At 38.9% G+C, this 20688-nt stretch overlaps 1 protein-coding gene across 1 annotated transcript in view; it reads right to left on the bottom strand.

The window, feature by feature from the left end:
- Positions 1-20688, bottom strand: part of Prkg1 (protein kinase cGMP-dependent 1) — a 1042192-nt gene that overhangs the window by 286132 nt on the left and 735372 nt on the right. Inside the window, exon 5 of the mRNA XM_028764010.1 lies at positions 10478-10541. Within this exon, the coding sequence (XP_028619843.1) occupies positions 10478-10541 (64 nt within the window). The remainder of the gene's footprint in view (positions 1-10477; positions 10542-20688) is intronic.

Here is a 20688-nt window from a genome sequence, read left to right as displayed (position 1 = left end):
CAATCTCCATTTTCACAGGAATCCCCAATTTGCAAACCACACAAACGACAACAAATCACCAGTGCTGAATGCACTAGGACACTCATCTGTGGCAACCATTTCAAGGACTTTTTACTTAGATTTCTAGAAAACTGATTTATTGCAGCATGGCTTCTAACCTGCAGAATACAGGCCCATTTGAATCAATCACAAGTAGCCTGGGGCAAAGCATGCATACTCTGGTGACAAAATGGCATGTGTAGCAACTTGTGGAGTATTTCAAATGGATCCCTGTGATAACAAGCATAAGATTATGACTGGGAAAAACAAATTACCCAAAGGGAAAAACATCAGTAAAGATGTTCAGAAGCATCCCCTTTTTGTTTCTTTTTTCATATATTACCCAAGATGTACCATAGAGTAGTTCTCAAATACACTGTTTCCAGTGTCATATTATGGGATATATTAGCTCCCCATTTATGTAGCTATGGCATCTTAGCTTCAGTGTACCCACAGGTAAATTGGAAACAGAATAAGAGCATTCACCTGGGGTAGAGTTGGACAGATGCTCTTAACCTGGGACAGAGTGAATGACAATGTGTAGAAATTATTCATATGCTGTGTTTTGTTTTGAAGTCAACTTCTTACAGGTATCCAGAAAAGTAATAGTAATCTATATCTTGCATTAACGCAGAGGTTTTCACCCTTCCTAATGCTGCAAACCTTTAATACTTCATGTTGCGGTGACCCCAGCCATAAAATTATTTTTGTTGATAATTCATAACTGTAATTTTGCTACTGTCGTGAATAATGATAAGTATATGATATTTATGATGGTCTTGGGTAACCCCTGTAAAAGGGCCATTCAGACCCTAGGGGGTCACAACACACAGGTTGAGAACCACTGCTTTATAAGTTTTTTTTTTTTTTTTTAATCTCTGAGGAGCAAATCTTCGTGCAAGCAGAGATCAAAAGGAACAAGCAAGTATTTGTCTCTTCTATATAACAATATCTGAAACCTGGATTTGGAACCAGGAAGACCTTTGTTTAGACTAGAATCACACAAAATGTCAGATAGGCATTGGTGCCACCATTGTTTAAGGATCAAATTAATGTACAAGTATCTATCACATCCTAACAAAGGTCTCTTCTACCTGGCATTTCTCCAGAACATGTAACTTCTGCTGCTACTTAACCCTCTGAACTCCATCTAACCATCAGTTCCAGAGTAGCTGCAACTGCGGTGTGACCCCAAGTACATGCTCAAGTAGGACCAAGGCTTTCTTTGACTGAAGTGGTCAAAATTCTAATCAAATTCATGGTTTAATTGACATAATATCCAATCATAATATTTACCCATTTTGAGGTGTACATTTCAGTGGCTTTCTATCTACTCAAAAGTTACACAAACATCACCACAATCGAAAATTGAGTCCCTTATCATATCAATGATTTGCATATTTATCCCATTCTATCTTTATTCCTCTATATAAGAGGTGGCGATGCAAACTGAAGGTTTAGTTTGGCCCTTAAACTCTCTCTCCACCTCTCTCTCTCTCTCTCTCTCTCTCTCTCTCTCTCTCTCTCTCACACACACACACACACACACACACACACACACACACACACACATCTTCTACTTCTTTACATTTTAAAAATCAATGATCTGCATCATCAAAAGGAAAACAGAGAAGAAATCAGAAAAAGAATACTTAGAAGACAAAGAAGATGAAAATGATGTTAAATATTTTTGTTAGCTAGTTACAAAAAAAATTTCAAAGAGAACTCACAATGTCCCCCATCTAGTTGATTAGTTCATTTCTGGAAGAACTCAAGACAGAATGATAAAAGAGAATACATCTTGGTAGCTGGGAGGACAGCTCAGCAGTTAAGAACAATTGCTATTCTTCCACAGGACCTGGGTTTGGTTTGCAGCATGCATATAGCAGCTGATAGCCATCCACAACTGCAGTTTTGGGGGCTCTGACCACCTTCCTTACATCGCTTTCTGGCCTCCATGGCATGTTCATGTACAAAGTACATATACAGACATGGTAGCACACACATACACACACAGATAAAATACATAAATCTAAAAACATAAGACCAACAGAGAAAGCTTTATAGTTCAACAATAAACAATTGCTGATATTTCCCTATATTACTCATAGCCCCAAGGTAATACAATGAATTCTGCAAAGATGTCCAGGCAAGAAATAACAGAGCAAAACCACCAACCCTATATCTGTAATTAGCTTGTTAACAACCAGGAGGAGTACATCTTCCATAACCCTCCTTCCAAGATGGTCTCTGGATTGGATAATCAGAGAAGAGCCTTGTAAAAGACACTCGAGACATGCTGATCTGACAACTCTTCACTTTTCCTTCATTCGTCTTTGCCTCATATTTCTCATTATTTCCCTTTTAACAATCAAAATATATGAGCAGTTATGTGTCTACACTCCTGTCATTTCAATGGTAGCATGGATAAACAGTACATGAAAACAAATATTTGCACTACCCAGGACACAAATTAGAACAATATGTTATCTACATTTGAATGTGTTCATGATCAATTCAGTATTAGGAAAAGTTGAAGACTCCATGGTAAAGAGTCCCTAAAATGTTCTTGAAGAACATTTTCTAAGAGAATGTTTAAAGAGAAATATTGGGCATGACAGGGGCATTAACACAGGCAAGAAGTAGTTCAGATATGCTTTATTTTTCTGCTAAAAATCAGGAGAGCTAAACCCATCACATATGCCTCACTTCTTAGATAAGGAAAATAGCTGTATCTGGTGGATTTGTTGACCTAATTTGGTGCTCCAATTTAAAGTTTCCAATAAAACATGTTTTTATAGAATTATCTAAACATTTACTGCTCCATTTCTGAGAACATACTTGTCACAGAGCCTGGATCAGTGCTTTGTTCATGCCCATCAAGAGAAGCTATATTTCTAGACCCAGCATTCCAAACTACCCAGAACATAAAATAGTTAATGCAGCTTATTTGGGTCAATGACTTGACTAAGGGACTACCCCTCAGGGAAGAGGGACCATTCTAGAAAGACAGGTTCACCTTAAGTCATGGTGATGACATGGGGTGAATAATTATCCTTTTATAAGGTACTTTTCCTTCCCAGAATTCCTGCACCAAATCCATTCTCTACAGGCCAATACAAGGTTGTATTGGATGTACCCCCTTTCTACTCATCCATCTTTCTTTACAGTTCTCGAACAAAATATTATCTATTCTTACCACATGCACTCTTCTAAATAATTCCAGTACCTTTATATTAACCCCTCTGCTCCATATTCTTTAAGTTCCTGATATTCTGGGAAAAAAACATACACACATCACCTACCCTTATCTAGTTATTTTGCAATAGCCTTTTAATTTGAGTAACTCCATAATTGATCCTTCTCATAAACCCTAAAAAGAGATGTTTAGGACATTACCCAGTAACTGGCATGAAACTCAGTAGTTAGAGTGTTGGTTCATGCAAGACAGCCTGTGTTATAGCCCTAGCTCTCCATCTTCTGTACGCTGTGCTGTAATCCAAGCACACTAGAAGTGGAGGCAGGAGAATCAGAACTTTTAAGATGTCTTGGGGGTACAAGAGACCTTATCTCAAAATAAGTAAATAACAAGTTGTGCCACTTTATTAGCTGCAACGCATACTGTTTCCCTTTGTGCTCAGAGTGAAAGCAAACTCTTATCACCATGGGCACAACTACAGTAGGCACTTTGCAAGGTAAGAAAGAACCAAAGGAAAGTCGGGAGTCCTTGCATTCGGTGAAGGACCTTTCCCATTAGGAGTCCCCCTGCTCACCCCTGCAAGGAGGCTGTAACTACTCAGTCTGGGAGTGTCCATTAGCAGCTGAGGGTGCTTCATCTACCTTGCTTCCATCTAGTATCACTAGGCAAAACTTAGCTGAGACATCCTACTGGTGGTTTCTTACATTGTCCTTCTCCCGATTCCCCTAAGGCCATTGTCCCAAACCTGTATTCACTTTAGGTCAGCAGCACTTGATGGGAGAGACCTCACCACCCATAAAGTCAGCTTGTCCAAGAGTGCTTAATTATACACATCTTTTGTCCCTTGGCCCAACTCTTTTTCTACTTAAGCCTAAAGCTCTGGGTCAGTACCCACAAGATGAAGTTAAAACCATGAGATTCCCCCCTTCTCTGTTCTTCCAATGTGTGCATTATTAAATTTCCTTTCTCTGCCTTTCACAATTATTCATCTCTTTAATTGGGATATTGGGATGTGTGGCCATGCTAGTCCTCTGGGAATCCTGCAATGAGCCCTTTTGCTCTGAAATTCCAGTTATAAACCCACCATGACACCACAATCTTGTTAAATTTCCTAAAGCCCTCTCTCACAACTTTTCTCCCCAACTAAAACAGTAAACTCATTTCTATGTTAAGACCAGGCATATACTCTTCTCCTCGCTCCGGTGGAACCCCATTAGATAAGTTATTAGACCTTGGTTTAGATGTTACCTTCCCTTAGTAAAGTCAAATTGAATTAAGTTTAGCCTAAAGCTGCTTCCACACTTTGGCTGCAAGGTTTATCTAAACAAACTACATTTGTATCACTATGCTAAACTAAGGTTTTTCTATCAATAATAACTTCAGTAGGTGTATCATTTGACACTTCTTCCCTTATCCGCAACCACTAGAACATATGCCATGGGAGAGCAGAGCCTGAATCTCCGAGGCCTAGAGCAACTCCTGACACAGAGCAGGTGTTCCATAAATGTCTGCCTAATAAACAAAGCTGCAAACTTCCTTATTGGCTATAATGGTACTCCTTACAAAATAATTTGGGATTCCTTCTGTTTATAGATATTGGTAGAAAGCTTAATTATTATGTGAGCACATTTGTCTTTGCTATTAAGTGACATTGCTATTGCCTTTGTTCCTCTAAATTTGTTTCACTTTATCTGATTCGTTATTCCAATCTAACTTCCCATTATTCTTGTTTATTCAACATAAGCATTCTGCCTGCACTGGATAGCACATTTACATTTGGTATACTTACTTCATGTTGATGTTCTAAAAACAAATGTATGGAACTAAACTACCTGCTCCCTAGTATACACCATCCGAACATCTGAACACCTTCTGATTGGATATGTGACTTAGAGACTGAGGAGATGGCTCAGCAATCAACTGCCTCCCTTGAAATCATGACAGCCAGGGTTCGGATCTCCCCAGGTCTGTGAAAGGCAGGCATGGCAGCAGAGGCCTATAATCCTATCCCATTGCTGACACTATGGAGACAGGAGGATCCAGGGGCTCAGCATCCAGCAAGACTAGCTGAATCAATTAGCTTACAATTCTGTGAGAGGCTATCTCTAAAAGCTACAGTGAAGAGTAATAGAAGCCATTCAGTGTCCACCTCTGGTCTCCATACAGCCATCTGTACACCAAGGACCTTTATGCATACACCTACAAGGAGTGGTACATATGATAAACACACATACGATACAAGAAAGAAAGAAAAAAATTACAGACTCCAAATACTAAAATACATTGTGAGCTATTGTGGCTGTTGTTACATAAGACAGCACACTTTCACAGCTGTGAAGAAGAAAAAATGATTAAAGGATTTCACAGGCTTTTAGTTTTGTTTTGCTTTATAAAGAGGTTGATTAAGGCTAATGGATTTGTGCTGCCGTTTGATTTCTTTGGAATACAGACACACAGCCCACACATGGATATCACACACTGTGTGTGAGTGTATGTATATGTGTTTGTGTGTGTCTGTGTGAATGCAAGTAACAGCACATTCATCAGTAAATTCTTCCCTGTATTCCACAAAGACAACAAAAGCCAAAAAGACCCACTGGGAAAAGCAGTTTCCATTTACAGGAGGTTACAGGTCAGCACATCCAGAGAGAAATATACCCAGTCTTCTTGTGATGAATTTCTTTTATACTTGAACATAGAAGTCAAATGCAGCCATGCTGTGTCACTTTGTGGTCACACATGAAAGAGATCAATAAATCATAGGCCAGCTGACTTCAGTAAGCCTCAAAGAATTTATGAATGGACCACAGATCTTCCAGTACAGCTTCTACCTGAAGACAGAAATATCCTTAATTTCTCTCATGTTCGGCCAGTCTAACAACCTAACTCCAACAATTCCTCAACCTCACAAAAATAAAGCCCACTGATCTTACAACTTCTCACTGGCCTTGGTCAATCCAAATTCTAGAATCAAACCTCTTGATTTTTCTTGCATGTGTCCTCAATTATCTGTTCCCTCCCTCAGTCAGTTCATCTTTCCTTGGAAAAATACAATCCAATCCTGGTTAAGACTAGTAATCTGCCTCTCTGGAACCTGAATCGATGTAAAAGGAAAAATAAAAGAGAGACTTAAAATGAAAGAAAAATTGAACCAGGCATGATGGTGCACACCTGTAATCCCAGCACGTTGGTGACTGAGGCAGAAGGATAATGAATTCAAGATCACCCTGGCCTCTAAAGCAAGATGCCTAATAAATTAATTAAACAAATCTTTCTCTATGTAGTTTAATTTAGATAAGAAGTCGCTATTATCAAGTTGGGCCTCCATAATCCATGGTAATTTCACCATATTTCTAAACCTCCGTTTCCTCCCACCATCGGTCTCCTTAAACCATTCGGCTGTCTATCCCTCCCTGTTTATGTCTCTGGCTTCTATATCACCAAGGAAATAACATATTCAGTCAGGATTTTTCATAGCTGCATCAGCCCACTCACTCCATAGACAGCCACAGCCTTGCCTCTCCTGGAATGCCTACCATCTTGTGGAGGATGCTGTTTCCATTCTACTGTATTTCCTGAGCTCCAGCCAATGCCAGTTTCCCTGTCTATCTATTCACCTTCTCTATTGCTGTTCTTGCCTTTTAAACAAAATTCCACTGCAAGTTATGAGGACTCTTGGCATTTTCCCAGGTTCCACTGGGCCCCATTTACTCTCCTGTCTCTTACAGCTGAACTCTTAAGATTAAATCAGAGCTTTACTCTGTGCTCTCCCAGTCATTCATTCATTCACTCATTCACTTTCCTTTTTTCTGCATAGATCCCTTTCCCCTACTCTGTTACAGGTTACCATACATATGTATCTAATTAGTAAAACTTCATTTATAATTACTAAGCCAAAAGTATTTTATATGCTTATATGTTAATGCATATGAATTACATTTTTAATCTTAGTTTTTGTTTATTTGTTTGAGGCTTTTCCTCAGCACTATACTCCAGTCATTTTCCTCATCCAATATACTCCAGTATGCTCAGTTACATTCATGCTATTTTAGTAAGTTTTAGCTGTTACCAGCTTTCACATTCAGCCTATGTCTTCATCCACATTTGGTCCCTCAGAATAACACTTAGATAATCAACAGGCCTTGTCATACATTGCTCCAAGCCATCTATTCTACTGAGAGCCCCAAGGATTCTATTTCCCCACATCCTACCTCCCTATGCTCCTTGTCTCTTCACTCCAATATACCCCTCTCCTAGTCTTCTCCATTCCAATTAATACTAAGCCCACCCTGCCGTGTATTCATGTCAGCTGTCTCAGTGACATATTTGATTCCTTTGTCTTCTTCCACCAACAGAAGCAAAGTTTCTGAGCTATTCTCTCAAAGCCAATCAGTTTTTGCCATTTTTCCTCAATCTCCTCTTATGACAGTCAACAAAGCAACTGTCATTTCTTTTATCATCATTCCCAATGCTCCCCATCATGGGAATCATGATAAACATGTAAGCCAAGTAATTCTATTAATCTGCTTAAAGCCATTCAATGGCTTCCATCTCAGTCTATGGGAAAGACTAAATACCTGCAGTGGACTAAAAGGCCTTGCATGACTTACCTGACCCTGTGTAGCTTTATATAGGTTTATACAGATGTATAGCACACCTTCCCAAGACACCCAACTCCAATCTCATTTTAATGATTCCTCACACTTGTCCCAGGCATGTTTCACAGAGGGTTTCCTTAGCCCCTGGACACTCATTTCATCCTCTTTATTCAATTGACAACTCTGATGCTACTTACTCATTCGAAAGACTCCATCTTTTCTCAAACTCTGCTTAAATTCTTTTCTTCAGCATTTATCTTTATTGAATATGGGGAGAAGGGTGTTTAAAGCAAGCCTTTAAAAAGGTGTGTTTGTATTCCAAACCAAAGTTCTCTGCAGGACCAAGTGCTTTTAACCTCTGAGCCATCACTCTGGTCCCTCAATTAAGTTTTCTTGCAACTTATTGATTATGAAGAACTCTCCCTTTCTAGAATGTAAACTCTATGAGGAATTGACTATGACTATTTTTTAAATGTTTTATTTTTAGACTCCTATTTGAAGATTAACTGAATAAAGCTTTAGTTAAAAGAACATGTAAGCAAACAACCTGCCCTGTGACGTTGCCCTTATCCATGTTGTCCCATTTCTTGGCTTTCTGCAGGGCAGCAGAATAACCTTCCAAATCCCTGAATTCATTTCTTCTATCTTTCTCCCCATCCTCCTCATGACCATCCTTCCTATGTTCTGGTTTTTATTTGCTGATATGTTGTCTAACATTGTAGGCTTGGATAGCTTTGAATTACTATTCCAAGACTATCTTCAAACTCATAATTTCCTGTTCATAGTTCTCAGTGCTGGAATAGGCAGGAAGCACCAGAACCAGTCAGGAATTTGCCTGATTGTCATCTATGCAGGATAGACAGGACCCAAAGCTTTCCACATGCTTGGTAACTGCTCTGGAGCTGAGGGCCATCCCAGCATGTTGAGTTAATGTCTTGTTTCCCAAAAGTGATTTAAACCAATTTCCCTGCATTTCCTACTTGAATTATAATATCCTACTTTAGTGGTCAGCTTTGTCTCCTCCAGTAACTGTTCCAGGATTCCTATTAATGTACTTACACTTCCTTAACAAAATGGAACAAATTCTTAACTTTTCAACTTCAATCAAAAACTTGTATGTCTATTACCTACAGAGAATGATGTCAACCACTAAAGTCAAGACTGAATAGAAGGGCAAGAAAATTTTAAAAAATATGAGAAAGGAAAAAAAAAAACCTGTTACATCCCTAGATTTGGTTCCAGTCTTTCATGAGATGGAAGTCAAGAGTATCAATACAATTAACAAAAATTACAGTTAATATTGCCTGCATGTAGATTAGCCTTTTTTTCAGAAATGCTTCAGAATATTAAAACAGCTAATAAACCATGCTTTAGACCAAAGCAAATGTGACCTTTGAGATTAACCTTATTTTTTCTCATCTATAAATCTGTATTTTTCTGAGAATATTTCACAACAAGGTTAAGAAGCATATTTATTGCCTAAGCTTATGTCTTCACCCCTTTTGGACTCATGTTTATAGTAAAAATTCCTTTGCCCTTTTCTGACTTAATGTTCTTATTTAATCAACTGTTCTTTCTCATCTAAAACTTGTGTAACACAGTCATAAGCCTCCATATAATCCTTTTTAAGAAACAAAAAAATTCAGATAAAAATAAGCATATCAAAACATTATTACATAATCTTTTATATTTAGAGAGAATTTATATCCATTGAAAACTGAAATCTAAAAGCTCCCAAAGGTCAAACACATCCTCTTGTCTTGCCTTGGGTGTATGATGCTTTGCTCCTTCTCTTTCTCTCCCCTCATTTTCTCCTTTTCTTCCTTATGGCATTTGAGAGACATTGTCCACATACTCCAATCTAGCCTGAAAGTCACTATGTAGTTCAAGGGTGACTTTGAACTACTGATCTCCTTGGTTCTGCATCCTGAATGTTGTGCATGGCTCCTCCTGGAGTTAGATTCTCCACTATTAGCAATACCCTGAGGCCCCGAGTAGAGATCTCTAGGAAGAGCTCCGCTATGTAGGAAGAACATCTATTCAAGTCTCCTGCAGTCACTGAGGAATTGGGATGGTTTTAATTCAGTGCAAAGGTTCTCAGTGTGAGTGGAAGAAGTTCCTTTCCTTTCTAAACAAGGTCTCTGTGGTGCACGAAGAGCCACATTCCAGTTTCTCCTCTTTCTCAATACTATGGCTTCCATGAATTCAAAGAAAAGCCTATGTCATTCCTCATCTGACCATGTAATTATATGTATAAACTATACACAGATACTTAAAATATACAGACCCAATTGCTAATTCTTCTTGTTAATATCAAGATGACAACAACTACAATTAATTGAAATAAGAATAAAAATGCCAGCATATTACTCATAGATGCCAAAGTAACATTACATTTACCACAATGATATGTTCTCTCCCTCCTGTAACTAGTCTGCCTGTGTCTGCTTGTAAGTGTTGGGTGTGCTTAGCTGCTTTTAATTTGAAGTCAAATCTATAGCTCATCCCAGAGCTTGGGTCATACTGGCAAGGTTTCTTGGCAGTTTCTGATTTGTCATCACAGAGCTTAGAAAGAAAGCAGCCCAGCTTAGCTCAAAGTCTGGGTTTCATCTCAAGATGTGCAAAGGATCAAAACAATTACCTCTTCGAGGACATCAGCCAGCTTGCTGAGGATTTCATCAGGAAGGCTCTGGAATGTTGGAACACTGGAAAACAAAGACAAAAGGAGATGCTGAACACCTGCATGGCAGCTTGCTCTAACAAATATGGCTGCGTAAAAAACAAAAACATTTCACGACTAAGAATCTACAGATAATGACCAAATGATTTGAGGAATCATCACAGTGTGTTCGATGTCTAACAAGGAGAAGGCAAGTCTTCCAATCAGGGTTTCTATTGCTGGGATGAACACCATGACCACAAGCAATTAAGAGTGGAAAGAGTCTATTTGGCTTACACTTCTACATCATTGTTCATCATTGGAGAAGTCAGGGCAGGAAATCAAGCAAGGCAGGAATCTGGAAGCAGAAGCTGATGCAGAGGCCATGGAGAGGCGCTTACTGACTTGCTCATCATAGCTTGTTTGGCTTGCTTTCTATTAGAACCCAGGACTCTCCTCGCAGAAGACTTACGTCAAATTGAAAGCCAGCACAAGTGACCTTTTGTCATCTTGACACACAAACACATCACTGTTAAGTCTCAGACTTTCCTTTCTTATTCACCCACAAGATCACATATTAATATAGACATAAAACATTTTACAAACTTCAAAAGCCCAACAGCCTTACAAACTTAAACATTTTTAAGTTCAGTCTCTCTTTTAAAAAATCTAAAATCTATTTTAAAACGTAAGTCTCTTCATTGTGGGCTCCTGTAAAATACTTTCTTATTTCAAGAGAGAAGAAGCAGGGTATAGTCACAACCAAAGCAAAACCAAAACTGAATTGCAACTTGCAAAAAACTTAGTGTTTAATATCTGGGATCCACTCAGAAGCTCCTGGGCTCCTATAACGGACTTGAGTCACTTTTCTGGCTCTGTCCTCTGTATTATAGTTTGTCTTCTAGGCTCCAGTTGGCTCCACTCCACTGCTGCTCTGCTGTTCTTGGTGATCATCCCACAGTACTGGCAACAGTGCTCCGGTGTCTTGCGGCAATTAGGCTGCACTTTCAGCCACAACCTCTCCTCAGCTCTCTTCAGGAAACTTCACCTCTGCCACACAGTGTCAAGCCTCAGCTGATCTCCATGACCCCTTCCTGCCTTCAAAATCATCTCCACCTGAGTGATGCTTAAACCACCAAATGTAACTGCTGGCACAATGTACAACCTTGGCTGCCTCTGGAACACAGCTTCAGTGTGGTGACCCTGAGAAAACACATCTCAAAAGTTTTCACCTCAATAATGCTGCTCTCTTAATCTACTCACTGAATCACAGGTAATTCTTCAGCCCCAGTTGACCAGCATCCATTGTACATGGAAGCAAAGATTTGATTTTAGTGGTTCTGGTCTCTTGTTAACTCCAGCTGATTCACCATTTCCTACTGACCAGACACCACAGATATGGCCTAATATGGTCTTTGTTTCCTACTGAAACTTGATGAGCCAGGCCTCTGACATATTGTTCTCAACATTCATATCTTCCAAGCTCTTACTGAACATCCCAATAAGCTCTCAATACTCAACGACTTTCCTAGCCCAAAGTTCCAAAGTCCTTCCACATTTCTCTCAAAAGCAACACGATCAAGTCTGTCACAGCAATACCCCACTGTCTGATTCTGATTTCTGTTCTCGTCAGGGTTTCTATTGCTGTGATAAAACACAATGATTGAAAGAAAGTTGGGCAGGAAAGGGTTTATTTTACTTACGCATCAAATCTTAGCCCATCATTGAAGGAAGTTGGGGCAGGAACATGAGGACAGGAGTTGATACAGAGACCATGAAGAGATGTTGCTTACTGGCTTTGTTTCTCATGGCATGCTCAGCCTGATTTCTGATAGAACCTAGGACCACCTGCCCATGGGTGGCCCCACCTGCAATGGGCCTGGCTCTTCCCCATCAATCACTAATTAAGAAAATGCCCCACAGGCTTGTGATCTACAACTCCATCATCTTTCTTCAGGCATTTTCTTAACCACAGCTCCTTCCCCTCTAATAGCTCTCGATTTGTCAAATTGACATAAAACCAGCCACAGTATGCTGCAAATAAGAGCTTAGTATCTGGACGCTGCAGACCAATCCCTGCTTTGTTAGAACCTGCCTACCAGATGCACCCCTCAACAAAAATAGGAAAATTGCAATCTCATCAGAACATGATGGAAACCCCAAAGCTATGATTTTGAACCAGGGTCAGGCATATTTGGCCCCAAAATAAGCCATCTCTTTGGTTCCTTTGAGGACAGAGCTGTTTCTCTCATTGATACTTTAGGACAATGGGCTGAAGGACGGGAAAAGGAGAAATGGACTGCAAGGGGTAGGCACAGCTATAAACACAAAGAAGAAGACCATTTATGTTTCAACATGGCTGCTAAAGCTTTAAATCTCCTCAGGACCAAATTCCAACATCATTGGTCCTGTGTTTACATGTTAACTTGACAGATTATTGATCCAACCAACCATACCCGCCTAGGGCACACCATAGCTTGCCCTACTGACACTTCCCATACCAGCTCTGAGGTATCCTTTCCTCTTAGCAAAGTCTTCTACAGAACTGATAAAAGGTGCTCTAAGCTCTACGAATGTCCAAGGGCATTTTGAATTGCTACATTCCCCAGCTCTGAATCAATGCAGGAAACAGTCCCACACAGTCCCACAACCCAGCCCTTTGTTTTTCTGGCTAGCACCTGTGTACTTCCATAAACACTTTGGGTTTTGTGTGTGTGTGTGTGTGTGTGTGTGTATGTGTTTGTTTGGTTTTTTGTTTTGTTTTTGTTTTGTTTGTTTGTTTGTTTGTTTGTTTTAGAAAGGGCTCGATTAGAAGGGTTTTGCTTTGAGAAAATGTATTCAGATTATATAAGCTAAAACTAAAACTTACATGGTTATGGTGCTAATTTTAGTTCCCTTCATCTCCCCCAGGTCTCGTTTCTTCCCAAGAAGTAGCAAGTGAAGTTAGTGAATGATGTCAGAGGTAAAAACTGATAAAAAGCTTCATTTTTAAATTGGATATTTTATTTAATTGCATTTCAAATGTTATCCCCTTTTCCAGTTTCCCCTGAACTGACACTGAGCACATGGTCCCCAATGGGGGAGCTAAAAAAAGGTCTGAAGGGCCTCATTTTAAAAATATATATATATTTATTTGCTTTGCTTTTGGGGGATTTTTTTAAAAAAAAATTTATTAGTCATTCCATCCGTTAACACCTCAAATGATATCTCATTTTCCTTTTACTCCTCTACCAATCCCCCATCCCATGATATTCCACTTCCCGTTTACCCCTCTGCCACCCTCATCCCACATCTGCCCTCCCCTTCTCTTTTGCCTGTATGAGAGTCCTCCCCGACCCACCCATACTCTCCTGCTCCACCATTCCAGCATCCCCCTACTCTGGGGCATCAAACCTCCCGGGGACCAAGGGCCTCCCCTCTCGTTGCTTTGATTTTTTTTTTTTTTTTTTTTGAGGCAGTGTCTCACACTAGATGCCAGTCTGGCCTTGAACTCATAACGGTCCACCTGCCTCAGCTTCCCAAATGCTAGCCTTACCATCACAGATCACCACACCCAGACAATGTGTCATTTATATGTGAACTAATGAAAATGCCAGCTGGTGTGTGGGACTAAAATCCCATTGACTCAGGCTTCAGTACTTGCATGGAGAGAGTACAAATGAGGGAGTGTACATCGCATGTCTGATAGCTGATTCAGAGCACAATTTCAGATATATGAGAGTAAGAAAATGGAAGGAGCCTTAGCATATGGCTTTGAACCAAGCATGAATGACTAGTCTTCTGTTAATTTTTCACTCTAATTCCCATTACTCAGGGCAAAGCCTATTGATAAATTCCCAGGGTTATGCAATGGTGTAGTAATTCACCCAGGACCATTACTCTCTTGGTCTGAGCCAGGTAGGTTTTAATTTCCAGAAGGTAGTCAACTTCAACAGCTGGAAGGGACAGGAGATTATCACGCTGTGGTTCTCAATCTGTGGGTCACGACCCCTCTGGGGGTCGCATATCAGATATTTATTTCCATTACGACTCATAACAGTAGCAAAATTACAGTTATGAGGTGGAAACAAAATAATTTATGGTTGGGGGGCACCACAACTTGAGGGACCATATAAAAGGGTGGCGGCATTAGGAAGGCTGAGAACCACTGTGGTAGAGGAAGCTAGTTCCCTGACTTCTGTGGGCTGAAAAGACTCCATGCCTTCCTTGTGCCTTTGATGAACTCGATTTCAATGCCTAAGATGTTAGACTAACTGGTGTGCTACCACGTTGAGTATTTGTGGGAAATATACACTACAAATGAGCTTTATGATTGGACGCTGTCTCTAAAACTCCCCTTACCTCTACAAGGCAGCTTCTACTTAATTAAATACAGGCTCTTAGTAAAGCATGCTATATTTTCAATGCCACAAGAGCTATCAATGAAGGAAAAAAAAAACAGTATTTCCTTGACCATGCAGCACATTAAATGAAACCAAAAATGTTTGACGTTAGAAGAGTATTTTAAATTTATTATGCTGTATAATTTTAAATGTCTCAAAACACTTGGCTGGGGCTGTGGATTTGGCTCAGTGGTTGAGCACTTATGTAACAAGCATAAGGCCCTGGTTCGAGCCCTAGCACAGAACAATCACACAAACAAATTGTGCAGCATTCATGAAAACAAATAAAGAATCCTTTATAAGAAGGAACATTAAGAAGTGAACTATCATGGTTCAGCAGGTATAAGCACTTGCTGTGTTAGCATGAGAGTCAGAGCTCAGATCCCAGCACATACATCTGTAAATCCCAGCATCATCTACATGTATAATCACAGCGACATTATAGCAGGGAGTGAAAGAGCAACTGCTGTGCCTTGCTGCATGGTTTAACCAGGCTTGATTCCAGGCTCAGTGAGAGACCCTGCCTCAAAGGAATGAGCTGGAAAGAGATAGAAAAGGACACTGAAAGTCTTCCTCTGGCTCCCAAGGTAGGCACACATACACACACACACACAAACACACACACACACAAACACACACACACACGCATTAATACATTCATGTATACACACACAAACACACATATGCACAGGGATATGCATACACACATAAACACATACTCATACATATATATATATGCACACACTGATGCATATACATACATCACACACACACACACACACACACACACCATATTCAAGCATGAAAAATAATAAGAAATGCCCAGAAACATCTGGTTCACCTCTGGACTTAAGTGAAAATCAATCACCAGAAAAAAATAGTGAGCTCATGTTTATTAGTTACTCGGAAAACACTCTGTTCTTTAAAATCACATAGTCTATTGTTCTTTAAACACCAGATAAGTCCTATCATATAACTAATCTTTTTTTCTAAGAATTATCTGTCTGCCAGTAGTTTGAACTCCACAAACAAAACAACCAAGGAACAGTCAGTTTAAAATTGTACCCGGAAAAGAGATGAGCTGAATTTTCTCAAATGCATCAAAAGATATCAATTGAGAGTTCACTAATTTTGGTGAATGGTAATTCAAGATAGAGCTTCCTGGTTTGAAAAGCTGAAGGCAAGCCATTAAGAGAACAAACTTGCACACAGAATGTTAAACACTAGAGAAGAATATTTTATGGTTAAAATAATGTGTTATACCAATTTGTATGTTAATTCCAAGTAATTTCTACAGATGGGTCAAATGTCCTGGTTCCTAAAGATCTGTGCTGGGCTGGAAGTAAGAGACCACATTTCACTGCAAGATAATAGAAGTGGTTAAGTGTGGTGCTTTTCCATTTGTTTTTCTCATTGAATGGAGCAGAGGCTCGGAATCTGTAATGACAGATGATAGAAGATGAGATTTGAATGTTTTTTATTTGCCAGGCATTACTGGGCTAAGGGTTTTATAGATAACATGAATTTCATTTTTACAACAACCTTATCACTAGCCCATTGTAGCCATGCATTTTACAGATAAGTGTGACCAACCTTGAGAGGTTGTGTAAGGTCATATCAGACTACATCAGAAGAAAAGGAAAAAAAAAAAAACCAACCTCCCATTTAGGTGGATGGAAGCACATCAACACCTCACTGAAATATGTAATTTACAGGGATGGTACTAGAAAATGCTTTTTAGAATAGTGCTTTGCCAGCAGGTGGTGATGGTACATGCCAGTCATCTAGCATTCAGAGGCTAAGGCAAGAAGAAAATCATGAGTTTGAAGCTAGCTTGATCTATACAGAAAGCGTCAGTCCAGGTTAGCCAGATCACCAGTGAGATCTTGTCTCAAAACAAACAAACAAACAAACAAACCTAGAATATCAGTCCTTTAGATAATAATTTATGAATAATCACTGCGTTTAATACCATTTGATTGAGTGACAGTGATTTTCCAAATTTTTCTTATGAAAAATATCAAATAAATTACAAAGAAGAAGAAAGAATAGTTTAAGAATTGCCTGTATTTTCAATACTAGAGTTACTTATTAACATTATACTGTTCTTACATTATTGCCTTCTATTTCTCTGGATAGATATAATAAGCTACACGTAGATGTAATCGAACAAACATTTAAGATTATGTTTCAGATTTCAAAAATTCTCTGCACTAATACATCAACAGATAACTCATAAAAGTGAGAGCAGGAGGATCCTGAGTTTGAGGCTAACCTGGGCTATACAGAAGATTTTAGAATAAGTTTTATAGCAAGACACAGTTTCAAACAAATCAAATGCTGGGGGTGGGGGGCTGGCATAGGGGTCTTCCTAAATGAGCTTGATATCATTACTATAAAGAAAAAATAAAATCAACAATATCATCACTAATACTACATATTGTCTACAAATTATCTTATCTTAATTGAGCTTTTTTAAAGATTTATTTATTTTTTAATTTTATGTGTATGGATGTTTAGCCTGCATGTATAGCTGTGCTCCAAGTACATACAGTGCCCTGACCACTAGAAGAGGGTATCAGATGCTGGATCTGGCGTTACAGTGATCATGAGTTGCCATGTAGGTGCAAGAAATTGAACTTGGGTCCTCTAGGAGAAAAGTCAATGCTCCTAACTTCTGAGCAATCTCTTCAGGTTCTATTCATTACTCATATTTTTATTTTACTTTTTCAAAGGCACGAGAGACAAGTCAGAGGTTAAGAATGTATACTGTCTATGTAGAAGACCATAATTTGGTTTCCATCACCCACATCCGGTGGCTCACACCACCTGCAACTCCAGCTTCAGGAGATCCAATGCCCTCTCCTGGCCTCTGCGGATACTGCACTCATTCTTGCATATGCTATTGCAGAGAAATACATGTATACACATAATTAAAATAAAACAAATCTTAAGATTATTCTCAAAATTTATTTTCAAAAAATATAGTTAATGTCAGGACATTGCTTTTGGCTACAGTGTCCCTTCAGTCTCCTATTGTATGCCAGACTTCCCACTATTTACTTTATGACATTGGCATTTTTAAGACTGTGGAAAAATTATAATAATAAATATGTCCAATAAACCTAAGTAGTCTTTGGGATTTTATTTCTGACAATCTATGAAATAGAAGTTAATAATGTAGACGCACAAATATGTACAAATATATGACAACCATACAGGAACACATATGGTGTACTAATTATACATAATATCAAATAACGATTATATAGAGAGGTAGTTCCTAAGATGTGGTCCAAGCATTCTGTCAAACTTTTTCATGGTAGCCTTCAGAGATAAAACTGCTTTCATAATGAGTTTAAGTTATTATTTGCTTTGTTAACTCTTATTCATATATATATATATGAACATATATATATATATGAATATATATATTCATTTTTATATATATATGAATATATATATATAAACAGTGAAATTATCTAAGGACTATCTGACATATGATGTTACCATCAGTTATCATTGTCTTAATGGCTACTAGTATGTGCCTTGCATATTCTTATGCATGCATGCACATGCCTGCATGCCTTAGGGGAGGGGGTAGTATTTTATGGGCCTAGTAGATTCTAGGAAAGAGATCAAAGTGCCTGAATTTTCCTGTGCAGAGAAAATATAATAGCAATAAATGAAGAGCTGTGGGTAGGGATGCTACAGGTAGCAGAGAAATAAGTAGAAACTCAATATGAGTGAAATATAGAGCTCACTGCAGCATCGGGACCTGTGGTAACATTATAGGGCTTGCATACTGAAGAAACCTTCCTAGATTGAAAATGCTCTGAAGGAGTATAGAAAGAAACTGGGAGACCAGATAGGATAGCCAGTGTGTGGCATGGCAGGTGATGGAGGTTGGGGCAGGGTAGAAGCCAGGGATGGTGAGAAGTCACCAGATTCTGTGCTGCATTTTGAAAGTAGAAGCTGTGTAGTTGTGGGCTGTGAGACAGGAATGGAAGGAAGGGTAGTCCCTTGAGATTGAAAGGAGGAACCATTAGAGAAAAAACTAAGATTTCTTCTTAACATTATGTTATAAAGTTTTAAACTCTACTTAATACTAAATAATTTTAGTTTAGCAAAAGGTTACATACATGTGTGTGTGTGTGTGTGTGTGTGTGTGTGTAGTGCTTTTGTTTGTTTATTACTTAGTACTAAATAGTTTTAGTTTAACAAAATGTTATAGTGTGTGTGTGTATATGTGTGTGTGTAGTGCTTTTGTTTGTTTATTACTTAGTACTAACTAGTTTTAGTTTAACAAAAGGTTAGTGTGTGTGTGTGTGTGTGTGTGTAGTGCTTTTGTTTGTTTATTGTCATCATTTTGTTGATTACTATCATGCTGTTACTTTGCATTGTTTGGAATGGAAACAGAATAGAAGAATCTCTACCAACCCTGATCTTCTCTATAGGATAGGCTAATCTGGAATTTCTAATACTTTCACCTCAGCAAGAGCTGGAATTACAGCCATGAACCACCAGGCCTGGTTGTCATTTATAAATATCAAGCATTGGCCATTGCAGAATATTCCTGAAATCCAAGCCCTGGAGAGGTAGAGGCAGGGAGACCAGTAATTCAAGGCCAGCCTGGACTATCTGAGATCCTCTCTAAAAAAGTAATGTACCTACCTACCTACATGCCTACCACACAATATTAGATTAAGTCCCATATTTATAAAACAAAGTCTCTCCAGTAAAGTTTGAAAACAGCTTAGCAATGCCTTCAAAAAAGAACAAAACATACAAAATTATATTAATATATTAATGGTTATATTAAAGTCTTTTGACTCTGTCATAAAAAATCAATTCTGAATAAAATTTAATGTTCCCCATATAGACAAATATTATTTATATAACAGTAACTTAGTACAGAATTATAGAAGAAATCTCTGAATTACCAGATAAATCGATTCATGTGGGTATAATATTAAAAGATTAAGTAGGGAGGTGGAAAGAAAATGAGGTCCTCTAAATCAACATGAGCAGCGCTCCGTGAACTCACGGAGGTGAAGTGGCATGCACAGGGCCTGCTCCAGTCTGCACCAGCTCATGTGCATAGACATCATGGCTTCCAGCTCAGCATTTTTATAGGACTCCTGAGATCACAAACAAGTGGATCTCTGATTCTTGTGCCTTCTCTTGGGCTCTTTTGTTGTGTGTGTGCCTTGTCCAACTTTGATATGATAATTCTTGTTTTATTATATTTTATTTTGCTATATTTTATTATCTTCTCCCAGATAAATCGTCTCATAGATATCTGTCTCACAGATTAGCTTCTTCTTGCCCGTTCTCTTCTAATGAGGGACAGAAAGGAGTAGATCCAGATGGGAGGGGGTGGAGGGAAAGGACTGAGAGGAACAAAGGAAGGGGAAACTGTAATCAGGATAAACTGTGTGAGAAGAAAATCTATTTTCAACAAAAGGAGGGTGGGGAGTAGGGAGGCAGGAGGATCTGGAAGATGGTGGAGGAGAAGAAAAAATATGATCAAAGTAAATCATATGAAAAAATTTAATAAATTTAAAAATGATTAAGGTAAGAGTCTGTTTTAACATCATACTAATCTGATCATTTCTCTTAGTAAGATCATAAAAAACTTCCTACTCCAGGACAGCTGGCAGGCTGACCAACTCAGCTACCACCAAGACCCAGATCCAGGGCTTTAAGTTGGTCCACTCCAGGATCTACCCCACCTATGAACTGCTGGAGCACTTGAATGGGGTGGCCCTGCTAAGTAAAAATTTTAGGATCTCCATGACACAGGGCAAC

This window comes from Grammomys surdaster, unplaced genomic scaffold, assembly GCF_004785775.1.
Source record: "Grammomys surdaster isolate TR1022 unplaced genomic scaffold, NIH_TR_1.0 141, whole genome shotgun sequence".
In the NCBI taxonomy this organism is placed as follows: domain Eukaryota; kingdom Metazoa; phylum Chordata; class Mammalia; order Rodentia; family Muridae; genus Grammomys; species Grammomys surdaster.
This window is presented reverse-complemented; position numbering and strand designations above follow the sequence as displayed.